The 21,445-nt window shown below is 34.6% G+C and overlaps 1 protein-coding gene across 6 annotated transcripts in view; it reads left to right on the top strand.

The window, feature by feature from the left end:
* DAB2IP (DAB2 interacting protein) overlaps positions 1–21,445 on the top strand; it is a 921,554-nt gene that overhangs the window by 682,431 nt on the left and 217,678 nt on the right. For all 6 annotated transcript variants that reach the window (XM_053695575.1, XM_053695573.1, XM_053695574.1 and 3 more), the window contains one exon: positions 12,612–12,756. In XM_053695575.1, the coding sequence (XP_053551550.1) occupies positions 12,612–12,756 (145 nt within the window). The remainder of the gene's footprint in view (positions 1–12,611; positions 12,757–21,445) is intronic.

The following is a 21,445-nucleotide window of genomic DNA, read 5'->3' on the forward strand; positions in this document are numbered from 1 at the left end:
AGGATCCCACTGTAGTCCATTTACAATATTAGTACTAGGACATTGAGTTCCTACCGACCTATCCTACACCGCTGACATTACTGGATCTTATATTAGCACTATTATTATACCTGCAGAGACACTTCACCTATTATTCTCCTCAGCCTTAATTTAGGCGCTTTGCACACATATTTTCCATTGGCCTAAGTTAAACAGCTCTTTTACCTGTAAAAAAAATACAAAGTCCCCCCAACAGTAAAATCTACCACCCAACCCCCCAAAATAAAAAAAAAACTAACTCTAAAAAAAAACTAAGCTACCCATTGCCCCTAAAGGGGCATTTGTATGGACATTACCCTTAAAATGGCAATCGGCTCTTTTTCACTGCCCTTAAAATGGCTTTCAGCTCTTTTACAATTTCTCAAAGCCCTTATCTAAAAAAAAAAGAAAAAAAAAACTAACACTAACCCTATAAAATGGGGACATCCATCTTCATCCAGGTGACGAGAAGTCTTTATCCAGGCGGCGACACCTTCATCCATCTCGGGGATGTCTTCTATCTTCATCCCGGTGGTGTGGAGGGGAGCTATCCTGGAAGACATCCTGCGTGGAGCGTCCTCTCCATACGATCACCGCCGTACACTGAAGTTGAATGCAAGGTAGCCGTTTCAAAATGGCATACCTTGCATTCCTATTGGCTGAATTGAGTTTTCAAATTCAAATCAGCAAATAGGATGAGAGCTTCTGAAATCCTATTGGCTGTTCAAAACAGCCAATAGAATGAGAGCTACTGAAATCCTATAGGCTGTTCAAATCAGCCAATAGGATTTTAGAAGCTCTCATCCTATTGGCTGATTTGAATTTGAAGAATCAAATCAGCCAATAGGAATGCAAGGTACGCCATTTTGAAACAGCTACCTTGCATTCACCTTCAGTGTACGGCGGTGACTATATGAAGAGGACGCTCCGCGCAGAAAGTCTTCCAGGATAGCTCCGCTCCGTGCCACCGGGATGAAGATAGAAGACATCCCCGAGATGGATGAAGGTGTCACTTCCTGGATGAAGACTTCTCGCCGCCTGGATGAAGATGGATGTCCGGACTTCAGGAACCGTTAGTAGATTTTATGGGGTTAGTCTTAGGTTTTTGTTAATTTTTTTGTGTGTTTTTTTTTTTTTTTTAGATCAGGGCCTTGGGCAATTGTAAAAGAGCTGAATGCCCTTTTAAGGGCAGTAAAAGAGCTGCACGGCCTTTTAAGGGCAGTAAAAGAGCTGCATGCCCTTTTAAGGGCAATGCCCATACAAATGCCCCTTTATGGGCAATGGGTAGCTTAGGATTTTTTAGAGTTAGTTTTTTTTTATTTTGGGGGTTAGTTGGGTGGGGGTTTTACTGTTGGGGGGACTTTGTATTTTTTTACAGGTAAAAGAGCTGTTTAACTTAGGGCAATGCCCTACAAAAGGGCCCTTTCAAGGGCTATTGGCAGTTTATTATAGGCTACGGGGTGTTTTTATTTGGGGGGTTATTTTTATAGGGCTATTAGATTAGGCCTAATTGTTTTTATTTTTGACAATTTTGTTTATTATTTTTTGTGAGCTTAGTTTTTTTATGTTTCGTAATTTTAGTGTTTTTTTATTGTAATGTTAGATTTTTAAAAATTTTACATGGATTATTTTTTTTTTTTTAATTTTGTAATTTAGGATTTTTAAATGGTAGTCTCTTTTTTTATTAGAAAAGTAATGTTAGGTTAATTTATAGTTTAATGTTTTTATTTCACAGGTACGTTTTTATTTATTTAAATAAAGTTATATTGTATTTTTAATTTAAAGTTAGGGGGGTGCTTGGTTTAGGGGTTAATAACTTTATTATAGCGGCGGTTTAGGGGTTAATATGTTTAAATAGTGTTGGGGATGTGGGTGGGTGGCAGATTAGGGGTTAATAAATTGATTTAATAGTCACAATGTGGGTGGGCGGCAGATTAGGGGTTAATACGTTTTAAATAGTGTTCACAATGTTGGAGGGGTTGGCAATTTAGGAGTAAATAGGTAGTTTATGGGTGTTAGTGTACTTTTTAACAGTTTAGTTATGAGTTTTATGAAACATTTTTGTTTCGCAAAATCCATAACTACTGGTCTCAGATGGCGGTATGGATCGTGTCGGTATAGGTTGTAACGCAAGCATTTTAGCCTGAACGCACAACCTGTAATACTGGCCTTATGAAACTCCCACATTTAAACGGCATTTTTTTGAGTGCGGAATGGACACCACATTACAGGCTAAAATGCTTGCATTACAGCTATACCGCCGCGACTCATAATATGCGTTCCTGGCAATTCCACGCGCAATGGCCAATTTTTTAGTGGTATAGCTGTACCGCAAGACTCGTAATCTAGCTGATTGTGACTAGCAGCAAATAATGGTGACTGGCATAGAGTATTATCGCTGTTATTGTAAATCTGCTCACATACAGATCTAGTAGCCGTTAGAATGTGGCTATCTGCTAATTAACCCTATAAAGCCGTTGTATCATATTTGATAAATTGGGTTTTTAGACCTTTGCAGTAATCATACAATCAATGTTCTTCTGAAAAAACTGTTTCATAGTATCTGATACATGTCTTTAGCCCTCTGGCGGTTTATCAATGCAAAAGCAACGTAAGAAATGTACTCACATTTAGCAGGGCACTTAAAAAGTGCAAGTTGGGCAGACCGGATCCTTATAGAGTCCCTCTAATCCTGATGAAGCAATTGTTTCTGTGAAACGCGTTGCTACACTTGATACATTGTGTTTTTATCAATAATCAATTTTATACTTCACACTACCTTGCTTTTTATATTGAGTAGTTTTGGTTTAATTTAAAGCACTGCACTTTGAACTTGATCTCTGGCTACTGGGAGATACAACAACGACGCCTTGGAAATGGGAGGCGAGTTATGACTCTATAAGGATCCCGTCTGCCCAACTTGCACTTTTTAAGTGCCCTGCTAAATGTTAGTATATTTCTTATGTTGCATTTGACGATTCTGTCTGGAGTTTTACAGTATGAGGCGCCTTCTCAGAATATATCTACCAAAATATATAATGGTTACTGGACTTCGGCTATTGAAAAACAATTGCATAAAAAGGATGTTACATTTTATTTTATTTTTAAATGTTTAGACTTCGCTGATATTTTATTTTATAGCTGCAGAAATGCCATGCAATTCCAAGGTTTATTGTCCCTTTAATTACTACAGAATGTATCTATTTTATTACAGTTTTACTCCTGGTAGAAACAAATTATATTTCTACAAACACATGATGTAGTATCTATGTATACACAAGACAATAAATAGTACTAATAAAACACATGATGTAGTATCTATGTATACACAAGACAATGAATAGTACTAATAAAACACATGATGTAGTATCTAGGTATAAACAAGACAATGAATGGTACTAATAAAACACATGATGTAGTATCTATGCATACACAAGACAATGAAGAATAATAATAAAACACATGATGTAGTATCTAGGTATAAACAAGACAATGAATGGTACTAATAAAACACATGATGTAGTATCTAGGTATAAACAAGACAATGAATAGTACTAATAAAACACATGATGTAGTATCTAGGTATACACAAGACAATGAATAGTACTAATAAAACACATGATGTAGTATCTAGGTATAAACAAGATAATGAATGGTACTAATAAAACACATGATGTAGTATCTAGGTATACACAAGACAATGAATAGTACTAATAAAACACATGATGTAGTATCTAGGTATACACAAGACAATGAATAGTACTAATAAAACACATGATGTAGTATCTAGGTATAAACAAGATAATGAATGGTACTAATAAAACACATGATGTAGTATCTATTTATACACAAGACAATGAAGAATAATAATAAAACACATGATGTAGTATCTAGGTATAAACAAGACAATAAATAGTACTAATAAAACACATGATGTAGTATCTAGGTATAAACAAGACAATGAATAGTACTAATAAAACACATGATGTAGTATCTATGTATACACAAGACAATGAATAGTACTAATAAAACACATGATGTAGTATCTTTGCATACACAAGACAATGAAGAATAATAATAAAACACATGATGTGGTATCTAGGTATACACAAGACAATGAATAGTACTAATAAAACACATGATGTAGTATCTAGGTATACACAAGACAATGAATAGTACTAATAAAACACATGATGTAGTATCTAGGTATACACAAGACAATGAATAGTACTAATAAAACACATGATGTAGTATCTAGGTATACACAAGACAATGAATAGTACTAATAAAACACATGATGTAGTATCTAGGTATAAACAAGACAATGAATGGTACTAATAAAACACATGATGTAGTATCTAGGTATAAACAAGACAATGAATAGTACTAATAAAACACATGATGTAGTATCTATGTATACACAAGACAATGAATGGTACTAATAAAACACATGATGTAGTATCTATGCATACACAAGACAATGAATGGTACTAATAAAACACATGATGTAGTATCTAGGTATAAACAAGACAATGAATGGTACTAATAAAACACATGATGTAGTATCTAGGTATAAACAAGACAATGAATAGTACTAATAAAACACATGATGTAGTATCTATGTATAAACAAGACAATGAAGAATAATAATAAAACACATGATGTAGTATCTAGGTATAAACAAGACAATGAAGAAGAATAATAAAACACATGATGTAGTATCTAGGTATAAACAAGACAATGAATAGTACTAATAAAACACATGATGTAGTATCTATGCATACACAAGACAATGAAGAAGAATAATAAAACACATGATGTAGTATCTAGGTATACACAAGACAATGAAGAATAATAATAAAACACATGATGTAGTATCTAGGTATAAACAAGACAATGAATAGTACTAATAAAACACATGATGTAGTATCTAGGTATAAACAAGACAATGAATAGTACTAATAAAACACATGATGTAGTATCTAGGTATAAACAAGACAATGAATAGTACTAATAAAACACATGATGTAGTATCTAGGTATAAACAAGACAATGAATAGTACTAATAAAACACATGATGTAGTATCTAGGTATAAACAAGACAATGAAGAAGAATAATAAAACACATGATGTAGTATCTAGGTATACACAAGACAATAAATAGTACTAATAAAACACATGATGTAGTATCTAGGTATAAACAAGACAATGAATAGTACTAATAAAACACATGATGTAGTATCTAGGTATAAACAAGACAATGAAGAATAATAATAAAACACATGATGTAGTATCTAGGTATACACAAGACAATAAATAGTACTAATAAAACACATGATGTAGTATCTAGGTATAAACAAGACAATTAATAGTACTAATAAAACGCATGATGTAGTATCTAGGTATACACAAGACAATGAAGAATAATAATAAAACACATGATGTAGTATCTAGGTATAAACAAGACAATGAATAGTACTAATAAAACACATGATGTAGTATCTATGTATACACAAGACAATGAAGAATAATAATAAAACACATGATGTAGTATCTATGTATACACAAGACAATGAAGAATAATAATAAAACACATGATGTAGTATCTAGGTATAAACAAGACAATGAATAGTACTAATAAAACACATGATGTAGTATCTATGTATACACAAGACAATGAAGAATAATAATAAAACACATGATGTAGTATCTATGTATACACAAGACAATGAAGAATAATAATAAAACACATGATGTAGTATCTAGGTATACACAAGACAATGAATGGTACTAATAAAACACATGATGTAGTATCTAGGTATAAACAAGACAATGAATAGTACTAATAAAACACATGATGTAGTATCTATTTATACACAAGGCAATGAATAGTACTAATAAAACACATGATGTAGTATCTAGGTATACACAAGACAATGAATAGTACTAATAAAACACATGATGTAGTATCTATGCATACACAAGACAATGAAGAATAATAATAAAACACATGATGTAGTATCTAGGTATACACAAGACAATGAATAGTACTAATAAAACACATGATGTAGTATCTAGGTATACACAAGACAATGAATAGTACTAATAAAACACATGATGTAGTATCTATGCATACACAAGACAATGAAGAATAATAATAAAACACATGATGTAGTATCTAGGTATAAACAAGACAATGAATAGTACTAATAAAACACATGATGTAGTATCTAGGTATACACAAGACAATGAATGGTACTAATAAAACACATGATGTAGTATCTAGGTATAAACAAGACAATGAATAGTACTAATAAAACACATGATGTAGTATCTAGGTATAAACAAGACAATGAATAGTACTAATAAAACACATGATGTAGTATCTAGGTATAAACAAGACAATGAATAGTACTAATAAAACACATGATGTAGTATGTATGTATACACAAGACAATAAATAGTACTAATAAAACACATGATGTAGTATCTAGGTATACACAAGACAATAAATAGTACTAATAAAACACATGATGTAGTATCTAGGTATAAACAAGACAATTAATAGTACTAATAAAACACATGATGTAGTATCTAGGTATACACAAGACAATGAAGAATAATAATAGAACACATGATGTAGTATCTAGGTATAAACAAGACAATGAATAGTACTAATAAAACACATGATGTAGTATCTATGTATACACAAGACAATGAAGAATAATAATAAAACACATGATGTAGTATCTATGTATACACAAGACAATGAAGAATAATAATAAAACACATGATGTAGTATCTAGGTATACACAAGACAATGAATGGTACTAATAAAACACATGATGTAGTATCTAGGTATAAACAAGACAATGAATAGTACTAATAAAACACATGATGTAGTATCTATTTATACACAAGGCAATGAATAGTACTAATAAAACACATGATGTAGTATCTAGGTATACACAAGACAATGAATAGTACTAATAAAACACATGATGTAGTATCTATGCATACACAAGACAATGAAGAATAATAATAAAACACATGATGTAGTATCTAGGTATACACAAGACAATGAATAGTACTAATAAAACACATGATGTAGTATCTAGGTATAAACAAGACAATAAATAGTACTAATAAAACACATGATGTAGTATCTATGCATACACAAGACAATGAAGAATAATAATAAAACACATGATGTAGTATCTAGGTATAAACAAGACAATGAATAGTACTAATAAAACACATGATGTAGTATCTAGGTATACACAAGACAATGAATGGTACTAATAAAACACATGATGTAGTATCTAGGTATAAACAAGACAATGAATAGTACTAATAAAACACATGATGTAGTATCTAGGTATAAACAAGACAATGAATAGTACTAATAAAACACATGATGTAGTATCTAGGTATAAACAAGACAATGAATAGTACTAATAAAACACATGATGTAGTATGTATGTATACACAAGACAATAAATAGTACTAATAAAACACATGATGTAGTATCTAGGTATACACAAGACAATAAATAGTACTAATAAAACACATGATGTAGTATCTAGGTATAAACAAGACAATTAATAGTACTAATAAAACACATGATGTAGTATCTAGGTATACACAAGACAATGAAGAATAATAATAGAACACATGATGTAGTATCTAGGTATAAACAAGACAATGAATAGTACTAATAAAACACATGATGTAGTATCTATGTATACACAAGACAATGAAGAATAATAATAAAACACATGATGTAGTATCTATGTATACACAAGACAATGAAGAATAATAATAAAACACATGATGTAGTATCTAGGTATACACAAGACAATGAATAGTACTAATAAAACACATGATGTAGTATCTAGGTATAAACAAGACAATGAATAGTACTAATAAAACACATGATGTAGTATCTATTTATACACAAGGCAATGAATAGTACTAATAAAACACATGATGTAGTATCTAGGTATACACAAGACAATGAATAGTACTAATAAAACACATGATGTAGTATCTATGCATACACAAGACAATGAAGAATAATAATAAAACACATGATGTAGTATCTAGGTATACACAAGACAATGAATAGTACTAATAAAACACATGATGTAGTATCTAGGTATAAACAAGACAATAAATAGTACTAATAAAACACATGATGTAGTATCTATGCATACACAAGACAATGAAGAATAATAATAAAACACATGATGTAGTATCTAGGTATAAACAAGACAATGAATAGTACTAATAAAACACATGATGTAGTATCTAGGTATACACAAGACAATGAATGGTACTAATAAAACACATGATGTAGTATCTAGGTATAAACAAGACAATGAATAGTACTAATAAAACACATGATGTAGTATCTAGGTATAAACAAGACAATGAATAGTACTAATAAAACACATGATGTAGTATGTATGTATACACAAGACAATAAATAGTACTAATAAAACACATGATGTAGTATCTATGTATACACAAGACAATAAATAGTACTAATAAAACACATGATGTAGTATCTAGGTATAAACAAGACAATAAATAGTACTAATAAAACACATGATGTAGTATCTAGGTATAAACAAGACAATAAATAGTACTAATAAAACACATGATGTAGTATCTAGGTATAAACAAGACAATGAATAGTACTAATAAAACACATGATGTAGTATCTATGTATACACAAGACAATGAATAGTACTAATAAAACACATGATGTAGTATCTAGGTATAAACAAGACAATGAATAGTACTAATAAAACACATGATGTAGTATCTATGTATACACAAGACAATGAATAGTACTAATAAAACACATGATGTAGTTTCTATTTATACACAAGACAATGAATAGTACTAATAAAACACATGATGTAGTATCTAGGTATAAACAAGATAATGAATGGTACTAATAAAACACATGATGTAGTATCTAGGTATACACAAGACAATGAATAGTACTAATAAAACACATGATGTAGTATCTAGGTCTAAACAAGATAATGAATGGTACTAATAAAACACATGATGTAGTATCTAGGTATACACAAGACAATGAATGGTACTAATAAAACACATGATGTAGTATCTAGGTATACACAAGACAATGAATGGTACTAATAAAACACATGATATAGTATCTAGGTATAAACAAGACAATGAAGAATAATAATAAAACACATGATGTAGTATCTAGGTATACACAAGACAATAAATAGTACTAATAAAACACATGATGTAGTATCTAGGTATACACAAGACAATGAAGAATAATAATAAAACACATGATGTAGTATCTAGGTATAAACAAGACAATGAATAGTACTAATAAAGCACATGATGTAGTATCTAGGTATACACAAGACAATGGAGAATAATAATAAAACACATGATGTAGTATCTAGGTATACACAAGACAATGAATAGTACTAATAAAACACATGATGTAGTATCTAGGTATAAACAAGACAATGAATGGTACTAATATAACACATGATGTAGTATCTAGGTATACACAAGACAATGGAGAATAATAATAAAACACATGATGTAGTATCTAGGTATAAACAAGACAATGAATAGTACTAATAAAACACATGATGTAGTATCTAGGTATAAACAAGACAATGAATGGTACTAATATAACACATGATGTAGTATCTAGGTATAAACAAGACAATGAATAGTACTAATAAAACACATGATGTAGTATCTATGTATAAACAAGACAATGAAGAATAATAATAAAACACATGATGTAGTATCTAGGTATAAACAAGATAATGAATGGTACTAATAAAACACATGATGTAGTATCTAGGTATAAACAAGACAATGAATAGTACTAATAAAACACATGATGTAGTATCTATGCATACACAAGACAATGAAGAAGAATAATAAAACACATGATGTAGTATCTAGGTATAAACAAGACAATGAATAGTACTAATAAAACACATGATGTAGTATCTAGGTATAAACAAGACAATGAATAGTACTAATAAAACACATGATGTAGTATCTATGTATAAACAAGACAATGAATAGTACTAATAAAAGACATGATGTAGTATCTAGGTATAAACAAGACAATGAATAGTACTAATAAAACACATGATGTAGTATCTAGGTATACACAAGACAATGAATAGTACTAATAAAACACATGATGTAGTATCTATGTATACACAAGACAATGAATAGTACTAATAAAACACATGATGTAGTATCTAGGTATACACAAGACAATGAAGAATAATAATAAAACACATGATGTAGTATCTAGGTATACACAAGACAATAAATAGTACTAATAAAACACATGATGTAGTATCTAGGTATACACAAGACAATAAATAGTACTAATAAAACACATGATGTAGTATCTAGGTATACACAAGACAATGAAGAATAATATTAAAACACATGATGTAGTATCTAGGTATACACAAGACAATGAATAGTACTAATAAAACACATGATGTAGTATCTATTTATACACAAGACAATGAATAGTACTAATAAAACACATGATGTAGTATCTAGGTATACACAAGACAATGAATAGTACTAATAAAACACATGATGTAGTATCTATGTATACACAAGACAATGAATAGTACTAATAAAACACATGATGTAGTATCTATGTATACACAAGACAATGAATAGTACTAATAAAACACATGATGTAGTATCTAGGTATACACAAAACAATGAATAGTACTAATAAAACACATGATGTAGTATCTATGTATACACAAGACAATGAATAGTACTAATAAAACACATGATGTAGTATCTATTTATACACAAGACAATGAAGAAGAATAATAAAACACATGATGTAGTATCTAGGTATACACAAGACAATGAATAGTACTAATAAAACACATGATGTAGTATCTATGTATACACAAGACAATAAATAGTACTAATTAAACACATGATGTAGTATCTAGGTATAAACAAGACAATGAATAGTACTAATAAAACACATGATGTAGTATCTAGGTATAAACAAGACAATGAATAGTACTAATAAAACACATGATGTAGTATCTATGTATACACAAGACAATGAATAGTACTAATAAAGCACATGATGTAGTATCTAGGTATACACAAGACAATGAAGAATAATAATAAAACACATGATGTAGTATCTAGGTATAAACAAGACAATAAATAGTACTAATAAAACACATGATGTAGTATCTAGGTATAAACAAGACAATGAAGAATAATAATAAAACACATGATGTAGTATCTAGGTATACACAAGACAATGAAGAATAATAATAAAACACATGATGTAGTATCTAGGTATACACAAGACAATAAATAGTACTAATAAAACACATGATGTAGTATCTAGGTATACACAAGACAATGAAGAATAATAATAAAACACATGATGTAGTATCTAGGTATAAACAAGACAATGAATAGTACTAATAAAGCACATGATGTAGTATCTAGGTATACACAAGACAATGAAGAATAATAATAAAACACATGATGTAGTATCTAGGTATACACAAGACAATGAATAGTACTAATAAAACACATGATGTAGTATCTAGGTATAAACAAGACAATGAATAGTACTAATAAAACACATGATGTAGTATCTAGGTATAAACAAGACAATGAATAGTACTAATAAAACACATGATGTAGTATCTATGTATAAACAAGACAATGAAGAATAATAATAAAACACATGATGTAGTATCTAGGTATACACAAGACAATGAATAGTACTAATAAAACACATTATGTAATATCTAGGTATACACAAGACAATGAAGAATAATAATAAAACACATGATGTAGTATCTAGGTATAAACAAGACAATGAATATTACTAATAAAGCACATGATGTAGTATCTAGGTATACACAAGACAATGAAGAATAATAATAAAACACATGATGTAGTATCTAGGTATACACAAGACAATGAATAGTACTAATAAAACACATGATGTAGTATCTATTTATACACAAGACAATGAATAGTACTAATAAAACACACGATGTAGTATCTATGTATACACAAGACAATGAATAGTACTAATAAAACACATGATGTAGTATCTAGGTATACACAAGACAATGAATAGTACTAATAAAACACATGATGTAGTATCTATTTATACACAAGACAATGAATAGTACTAATAAAACACATGATGTAGTATCTATGTATACACAAGACAATGAATAGTACTAATAAAACACATGATGTAGTATCTAGGTATACACAAAACAATGAATAGTACTAATAAAACACATGATGTAGTATCTATTTATACACAAGACAATGATTATTATTGCACAGAGTACTCCAGTCCTGGGCAAATTAGCGAATACACTTTGCGTGTAATAAGTTTGGGATATGCAGGTACAGTGCAAGGCCATGAGTTATATCTTTATCCTCACAGAGTCATGGATATTATATTATGCTCTTTTTTACTGAATGGATCATATCACTATAGAGTTTGTTCATATTTTAACATTTGTTTCTCCCAGGACTTCCTTACAGACCTAATGATGTCTGAAGTTGATCGTTGTGGTGAAAATGAACATCTCATATTTCGGGAAAACACTCTGGCCACAAAAGCAATTGAGGAATACCTAAAACTGGTGGGGCAGAAGTATCTGCAGGATGCATTAGGTAAGTTTACGCTTTCTGCCATCTTACAGAGCAGTCACTAAGGAGCCTTTACTAGCAATAGAATGACAATAAACAGGCAAGGCAATAAGACCCTGTATAGAGCAAGTCACACCTTCTGCACCACACACAGAGGGCGACATATCGCCATATTCCATCCTTACTGACTACACATGAAACAGCTGCATATGTCTGCTTACATCCTATATATAATGACAACAAACACCAATGCAATAAGAGTCTGTATAGAGCCAGTTACACCTTCTGCACCACACACAGAGGGCGACGTATCGCCATATTCCATCCTTACTGACTACACATGAAACAACTGCATATGTCTGCTTACATCCTATATATAATGACAACAAACACCAATGCAATAAGAGTCTGTATAGAGCCAGTCACACCTTCTGCACCACACACAGAGGGCGACATATCGCCATATTCCATCCTTACTGACTACACATGAAACAGCTGCATATGTCTGCTTACATCCTATATATAATGACAACAAACACCAATGCAATAAGAGTCTGTATAGAGTCAGTCACACCTTATGCACCACACACAGAGGGCGACGTATCGCCATATTCCATCCTTACTGACTACACATGAAACAGCTGCATATGTCTGCTTACATCCTATATATAATGACAACAAACACCAATGCAATAAGAGTCTGTATAGAGTCAGTCACACCTTATGCACCACACACAGAGGGCGACGTATCGCCATATTCCATCCTTACTGACTACACATGAAACAGCTGCATATGTACTCTGCTTACATCCTATATATAATGACAACAAACACCAAGGCAATAAGAGTCTGTATAGAGTCAGTCACACCTTATGCACCACACACAGAGGGCGACATATCGCCATATTCCATCCATACTGACTACACATGAAACAGCTGCATATGTACTCTGCTTACATCCTATATATAATGACAACAAACACCAAGGCAATAAGAGTCTGTATAGAGTCAGTCACACCTTATGCACCACACACAGAGGGCGACGTATCGCCATATTCCATCCTTACTGACTACACATGAAACAGCTGCATATGTCTGCTTACATCCTATATATAATGACAACAAACACCAATGCAATAAGAGTCTGTATAGAGTCAGTCACACGTTATGCACCACACACAGAGGGCGACGTATCGCCATATTCCATCCTTACTGACTACACATGAAACAGCTGCATATGTCTGCTTACATCCTATATATAATGACAACAAACACCAATGCAATAAGAGTCTGTATAGAGCCTGTTACACCTTCTGCACCACACACAGAGGGCGACGTATCGCCATATTCCATCCTTACTGACTACACATGAAACAGCTGCATATGTCTGCTTACATCCTATATATAATGACAACAAACACCAAGGCAATAAGAGTCTGTATAGAGTCAGTCACACCTTATGCACCACACACAGAGGGCGACATATCGCCATATTCCATCCGTACTGACTACACATGAAACAGCTGCATATGTACTCTGCTTACATCCTATATATAATGACAACAAACACCAAGGCAATAAGAGTCTGTATAGAGTCAGTCACACCTTATGCACCACACACAGAGGGCGACGTATCGCCATATTCCATCCTTACTGACTACACATGAAACAGCTGCATATGTCTGCTTACATCCTATATATAATGACAACAAACACCAAGGCAATAAGAGTCTGTATAGAGTCAGTCACACCTTATGCACCACACACAGAGGGCGACATATCGCCATATTCCATCCGTACTGACTACACATGAAACAGCTGCATATGTACTCTGCTTACATCCTATATATAATGACAACAAACACCAATGCAATAAGAGTCTGTATAGAGCAAGTCACACCTTCTGCACCACACACAGAGGGCGACATATCGCCATATTCCATCCTTACTGACTACACATGAAACAGCTGCATATGTCTGCTTACATCCTATATATAATGACAACAAACACTAAGGCCTAGATTTAGAGTTCGGCGGTAAAAGGGCTGTTAACGCTCCGCGGGCTTTTTTCTGGCCGCACCATAAATTTAACTCTGGTATCGAGAGTTAAAACAAATGCTGCGTTAGGCTCCAAAAAAGGAGCGTAGGGCATTTTTACCGCAAATGCAACTCTCGATACCAGAGTTGCTTACGGACGCGGCCGGCATCAAAAACGTGCTCGTGCACGATTCCCCCATAGGAAACAATGGGACTGTTTGAGCTGAAAAAAAACCTAACACCTGCAAAAAAGCAGCGTTCAGCTCCTAACGCAGCCCCATTGTTTCCTATGGGGAAACACTTCCTACGTCTGCACCTAACACTCTAACATGTACCCCGAGTCTAAGCACCCCTAACCTTACACTTATTAACCCCTAATCTGCCACTCCCGCTATCGCTGACCCCTGCATATTATTATTAACCCCTAATCTTCCGCTCCGTAAACCGCCGCAACCTACGTTATCCCTATGTACCCCTAATCTGCTGCCCTAACATCGCCGACCCCTATGTTATATTTATTAACCCCTAATCTGCCCCCCACAACGTCGCCGACACCTACCTACACTTATTAACCCCTAATCTGCCGAGCGGACCTGAGCGCTACTATAATAAAGTTATTAACCCCGAATCCGCCTCACTAACCCTATCATAAATAGTATTAACCCCTAATCTGCCCTCCCTAACATCGCCGACACCTACCTTCAATTATTAACCCCTAATCTGACGACCGGAGCTCACCGCTATTCTAATAAATGTATTAACCCCTAAAGCTAAGTCTAACCCTAACACTAACACCCCCCTAACTTAAATATAATTTTAATCTAACGAAATAAATTAACTCTTATTAAATAAATTAATCCTATTTAAAGCTAAATACTTACCTGTAAAATAAACCCTAATATAGCTACAATATAAATTATAATTATATTATAGCTATTTTAGGATTAATATTTATTTTACAGGTAACTTTGTATTTATTTTAACTAGGTACAATAGCTATTAAATAGTTAAGAACTATTTAATAGTTACCTAGTTAAAATAATAACAAATTTACCTGTAAAATAAATCCTAACCTAAGATATAATTAAACCTAACACTACCCTATCAATAAAATAATTAAATAAACTACCTACAATTACCTACAATTAACCTAACACTACACTATCAATAAATTAAATAAACACAATTGCTACAAATAAATACAATTAAATAAACTAGCTAAAGTACAAAAAATAAAAAAGAACTAAGTTACAGAAAATAAAAAAATATTTACAAACATAAGAAAAATATTACAACAATTTTAAACTAATTACACCTACTCTAAGCCCCCTAATAAAATAACAAAGCCCCCCAAAATAATAAATTCCCTACCCTATTCTAAATTAAAAAAGTTACAAGCTCTTTTACCTTACCAGCCCTGAACAGGGCCCTTTGCGGGGCATGCCCCAAGAAGTTCAGCTCTTTTGCCTGTAAAAAAAAACATACAATACCCCCCCCCCCCAACATTACAACCCACCACCCACATACCCCTAATCTAACCCAAACCCCCCTTAAATAAACCTAACACTAATCCCCTGAAGATCTTCCTACCTTGTCTTCACCATCCAGGTATCACCGATCCGTCCTGGTTCCAAGATCTTCATCCAACCCAAGCGGGGGTTGGCGATCCATAATCCGGTGCTGAAGAGGTCCAGAAGAGGCTCCAAAGTCTTCATCCTATCCGGGAAGAAGAGGCGATCCGGACCGGCAACCATCTTGATCCAAGCGGCATCTTCTATCTTCATCCGATGACGACCGGCTCCATCCTGAAGACCTCCACCGCGGACCCATCTTCTTCCGGCGACGTCCAACTGCAGAATGACGGTTCCTTTAAGGGACGTCATCCAAGATGGCGTCCCTCGAATTCCGATTGGCTGATAGGATTCTATCAGCCAATCGGAATTAAGGTAGGAATATTCTGATTGGCTGATGGAATCAGCCAATCAGAATCAAGTTCAATCCGATTGGCTGATCCAATCAGCCAATCAGATTGAGCTCGCATTCTATTGGCTGATCGGAACAGCCAATAGAATGCGAGCTCAATCTGATTGGCTGATTGGATCAGCCAATCGGATTGAACTTGATTCTGATTGGCTGATTCCATCAGCCAATCAGAATATTCCTACCTTAATTCCGATTGGCTGATAGAATCCTATCAGCCAATCGGAATTCGAGGGACGCCATCTTGGATGACGTCCCTTAAAGGAACCGTCATTCTGCAGTTGGACGTCGCCGGAAGAAGATGGGTCCGCGGTGGAGGTCTTCAGGATGGAGCCGGTCGTCATCGGATGAAGATAGAAGATGCCGCTTGGATCAAGATGGTTGCCGGTCCGGATCGCCTCTTCTTCCCGGATAGGATGAAGACTTTGGAGCCTCTTCTGGACCTCTTCAGCACCGGATTATGGATCGCCAACCCCCGCTTGGGTTGGATGAAGATCTTGGAACCAGGACGGATCGGTGATACCTGGATGGTGAAGACAAGGTAGGAAGATCTTCAGGGGATTAGTGTTAGGTTTATTTAAGGGGGGTTTGGGTTAGATTAGGGGTATGTGGGTGGTGGGTTGTAATGTTGGGGGGGGGGTATTGTATGTTTTTTTTTACAGGCAAAAGAGCTGAACTTCTTGGGGCATGCCCCGCAAAGGGCCCTGTTCAGGGCTGGTAAGGTAAAAGAGCTTGTAACTTTTTTAATTTAGAATAGGGTAGGGAATTTATTATTTTGGGGGGCTTTGTTATTTTATTAGGGGGCTTAGAGTAGGTGTAATTAGTTTAAAATTGTTGTAATATTATTCTTATGTTTGTAAATATTTTATTATTTTCTGTAACTTAGTTCTTTTTTATTTTTTGTACTTTAGCTAGTTTATTTAATTGTATTTATTTGTAGCAATTGTGTTTATTTAATTTATTGATAGTGTAGTGTTAGGTTAATTGTAGGTAATTGTAGGTAGTTTATTTAATTATTTTATTGATAGGGTAGTGTTAGGTTTAATTATATCTTAGGTTAGGATTTATTTTACAGGTAAATTTGTTATTATTTTAACTAGGTAACTATTAAATAGTTCTTAACTATTTAATAGCTATTGTACCTAGTTAAAATAAATACAAAGTTACCTGTAAAATAAATATTAATCCTAAAATAGCTATAATATAATTATAATTTATATTGTAGCTATATTAGGGTTTATTTTACAGGTAAGTATTTAGCTTTAAATAGGATTAATTTATTTAATAAGAGTTAATTTATTTCGTTAGATTAAAATTATATTTAAGTTAGGGGGGTGTTAGTGTTAGGGTTAGACTTAGCTTTAGGGGTTAATACATTTATTAGAATAGCGGTGAGCTCCGGTCGTCAGATTAGGGGTTAATAATTGAAGGTAGGTGTCGGCGATGTTAGGGAGGGCAGATTAGGGGTTAATACTATTTATGATAGGGTTAGTGAGGCGGATTAGGGGTTAATAACTTTATTATAGTAGCGCTCAGGTCCGCTCGGCAGATTAGGGGTTAATAAGTGTAGGTAGGTGTCGGCGACGTTGTGGGGGGCAGATTAGGCGTTAATAAATATAATATAGGGGTCGGCGGTGTTAGGGGCAGCAGATTAGGGGTACATAGGGATAACGTAGGTGGCGGCGCTTTGCGGTCGGAAGATTAGGGGTTAATTATTGTAAGTAGCTGGCGGCGATGTTGTGGGGGGCAGATTAGGGGTTAATAAATGTAATATAGGGGTCGGCGGGGTTAGGGGCAGCAGATTAGGGGTACATAAGTATAACGTAGGTGGCGGTCGGAAGATTAGGGGTTAAAATTTTTAATAGAGTGGCGGCGATGTGGGGGGAGCTCGGTTTAGGGGTACATAGGTAGTTTATGGGTGTTAGTGTACTTTAGGGTACAGTAGTTAAGAGCTTTATAAACCGGCGTTAGCCAGAAAGCTCTTAACTCCTGCTTTTTTCAGGCGGCTGGAATCTTGTCGTTAGAGCTCTAACGCTCACTGCAGAAACGACTCTAAATACCAGCGTTAGAAAGATCCCATTGAAAAGATAGGCTACGCAAATGGCGTAGGGGGATCTGCGGTATGGAAAAGTCGCGGCTGCAAAGTGAGCGTTAGACCCTTTAATCACTGACTCCAAATACCAGCGGGCGGCCAAAACCAGCGTTAGGAGCCTCTAACGCTGGTTTTGACGGCTACCGCCGAACTCTAAATCTAGGCCTTTGGCAATAAGAGTCTGTATAGAGTCAGTCACACCTTCTGCACCACACACAGAGGGCGACATATCGCCATATTCCATCCTTACTGACTACACATGAAACAGCTGCATATGTCTGCTTACATCCTATATATAATGACAACAAACACTAAGGCAATAAGAGTCTGTATAGAGTCAGTCACACCTTCTGCACCACACACAGAGGGCGACGTATCGCCATATTCCATCCTTACTGACTACACATGAAACAACTGCATATGTCTGCTTACATCCTATATATAATGACAACAAACACCAATGCAATAAGAGTCTGTATAGAGCCAGTCACACCTTCTGCACCACACACAGAGGGCGACATATCGCCATATTCCATCCTTACTGACTACACATGAAACAGCTGCATATGTCTGCTTACATCCTATATATAATGACAACAAACACCAATGCAATAAGAGTCTGTATAGAGCCAGTCACACCTTCTGCACCACACACAGAGGGCGACGTATCGCCATATTCCATCCTTACTGACTACACATGAAACAGCTGCATATGTCTGCTTACATCCTATATATAATGACGACAAACACCAAGGCAATAAGAGTCTGTATAGAGTCAGTCACACCTTCTGCACCACACACAGAGGGCGACATATCGCCATATTCCATCCTTACTGACTACACATGAAACAGCTGCATATGTCTGCTTACATCCTATATATAATGACAACAAACACCAAGGCAATAAGAGTCTGTATAGAGTCAGTCACACCTTATGCACCACACACAGAGGGCGACATATCGCCATATTCCATCCTTACTGACTACACATGAAACAGCTGCATATGTCTGCTTACATCCTATATATAATGACAACAAACACCAAGGCAATAAGAGTCTGTATAGAGTCAGTCACACCTTATGCACCACACACAGAGGGCGATGTATCGCCATATTCCATCCTTACTGACTACACATGAAACAGCTGCATATGTCTGCTTACATCCTATATATAATGACAACAGACACCAAGGCAATAAGAGTCTGTATAGAGTCAGTCACACCTTCTGCACCACACACAGAGGACGATATATCGCCATATTCCATCCTTACTGACTACACATGAAACAGCTGCATATGTCTGCTTACATCCTATATATAATGACAACAAACACCAAGGCAATAAGAGTCTGTATAGAGTCAGTCACACCTTATGCACCACACACAGAGGGCAACATATCGCCATATTCCATCCTTACTGACTACCCATGAAACAGCTGCATATGTACTCTGCTTACATCCTATATATAATGACAACAAACACCAAGGCAATAAGAGTCTGTATAGAGTCAGTCACACCTTCTGCACCACACACAGAGGGCGACGTATCGCCATATTCCATCCTTACTGACTACACATGAAACAGCTGCATATGTCTGCTTACATCCTATATATAATGACAACAAACACCAAGGCAATAAGAGTCTCTATAGAGTCAGTCACACCTTCTGCACCACACACAGAGGGCGACGTATCGCCATATTCCATCCTTACTGACTACACATGAAACAGCTGCATATGTCTGCTTACATCATATATATAATGACAACAAACACCAAGGCAATAAGAGTCTGTATAGAGTCAGTCACACCTTATGCACCACACACAGAGGGCGATGTATTGCCATATTCCATCCTTACTGACTACACATGAAACAGCTGCATATGTCTGCTTACATCCTATATATATAATGACAACAAACACTAAGGCAATAAGAGTCTGTATAGAGTCAGTCACACCTTCTGCACCACACACAGAGGGCGACGTATCGCCATATTCCATCCTTACTGACTACACATGAAACAGCTGCATATGTCTGCTTACATCCTATATATAATGACAACAAACACCAATGCAATAAGAGTCTGTATAGAGTCAGTCACACCTTCTGCACCACACACAGAGGGCGAACTGATATACCTATATTTATTGTGTGCTTGTTATTCTCTTGCTGTTTATAATCCTGCTCTGGTTTGACGTTCTTTTAAAAGGTTTTATTGTGTAAGGTATCAGCATTACAAGGAATATGTGTGTTGTCAGAGAAATGGTATATAGAGACTACAGATATGGTATATAGAGTACTGATCTAGTATGCAGTGCAGGATAGACCTGGGAATGGACATCTATGGGTATAGCACTCTTATCTGATTTTTATACTTCATTAGTGGATCTGTAATTATGAACTCATTTTCCAGTCTGGTGAACCCATGACTTTGAAATTTTTTCTTTCTCTTAAGAATTCACAGAGCTTGCAAGAAGTTCTTTATTCCATTCCCCCCATACCCTGTGATGTGAAATGATTCTCACTTTCATTAGTCTATGCAGAAATAAATCATATTAGTCGCAAAAGAACACTGAGACATCAGAAAAGCTACAAGAGTACTA

Source organism: Bombina bombina, chromosome 12, assembly GCF_027579735.1.
Source record: "Bombina bombina isolate aBomBom1 chromosome 12, aBomBom1.pri, whole genome shotgun sequence".
NCBI classification, from domain to species: domain Eukaryota; kingdom Metazoa; phylum Chordata; class Amphibia; order Anura; family Bombinatoridae; genus Bombina; species Bombina bombina.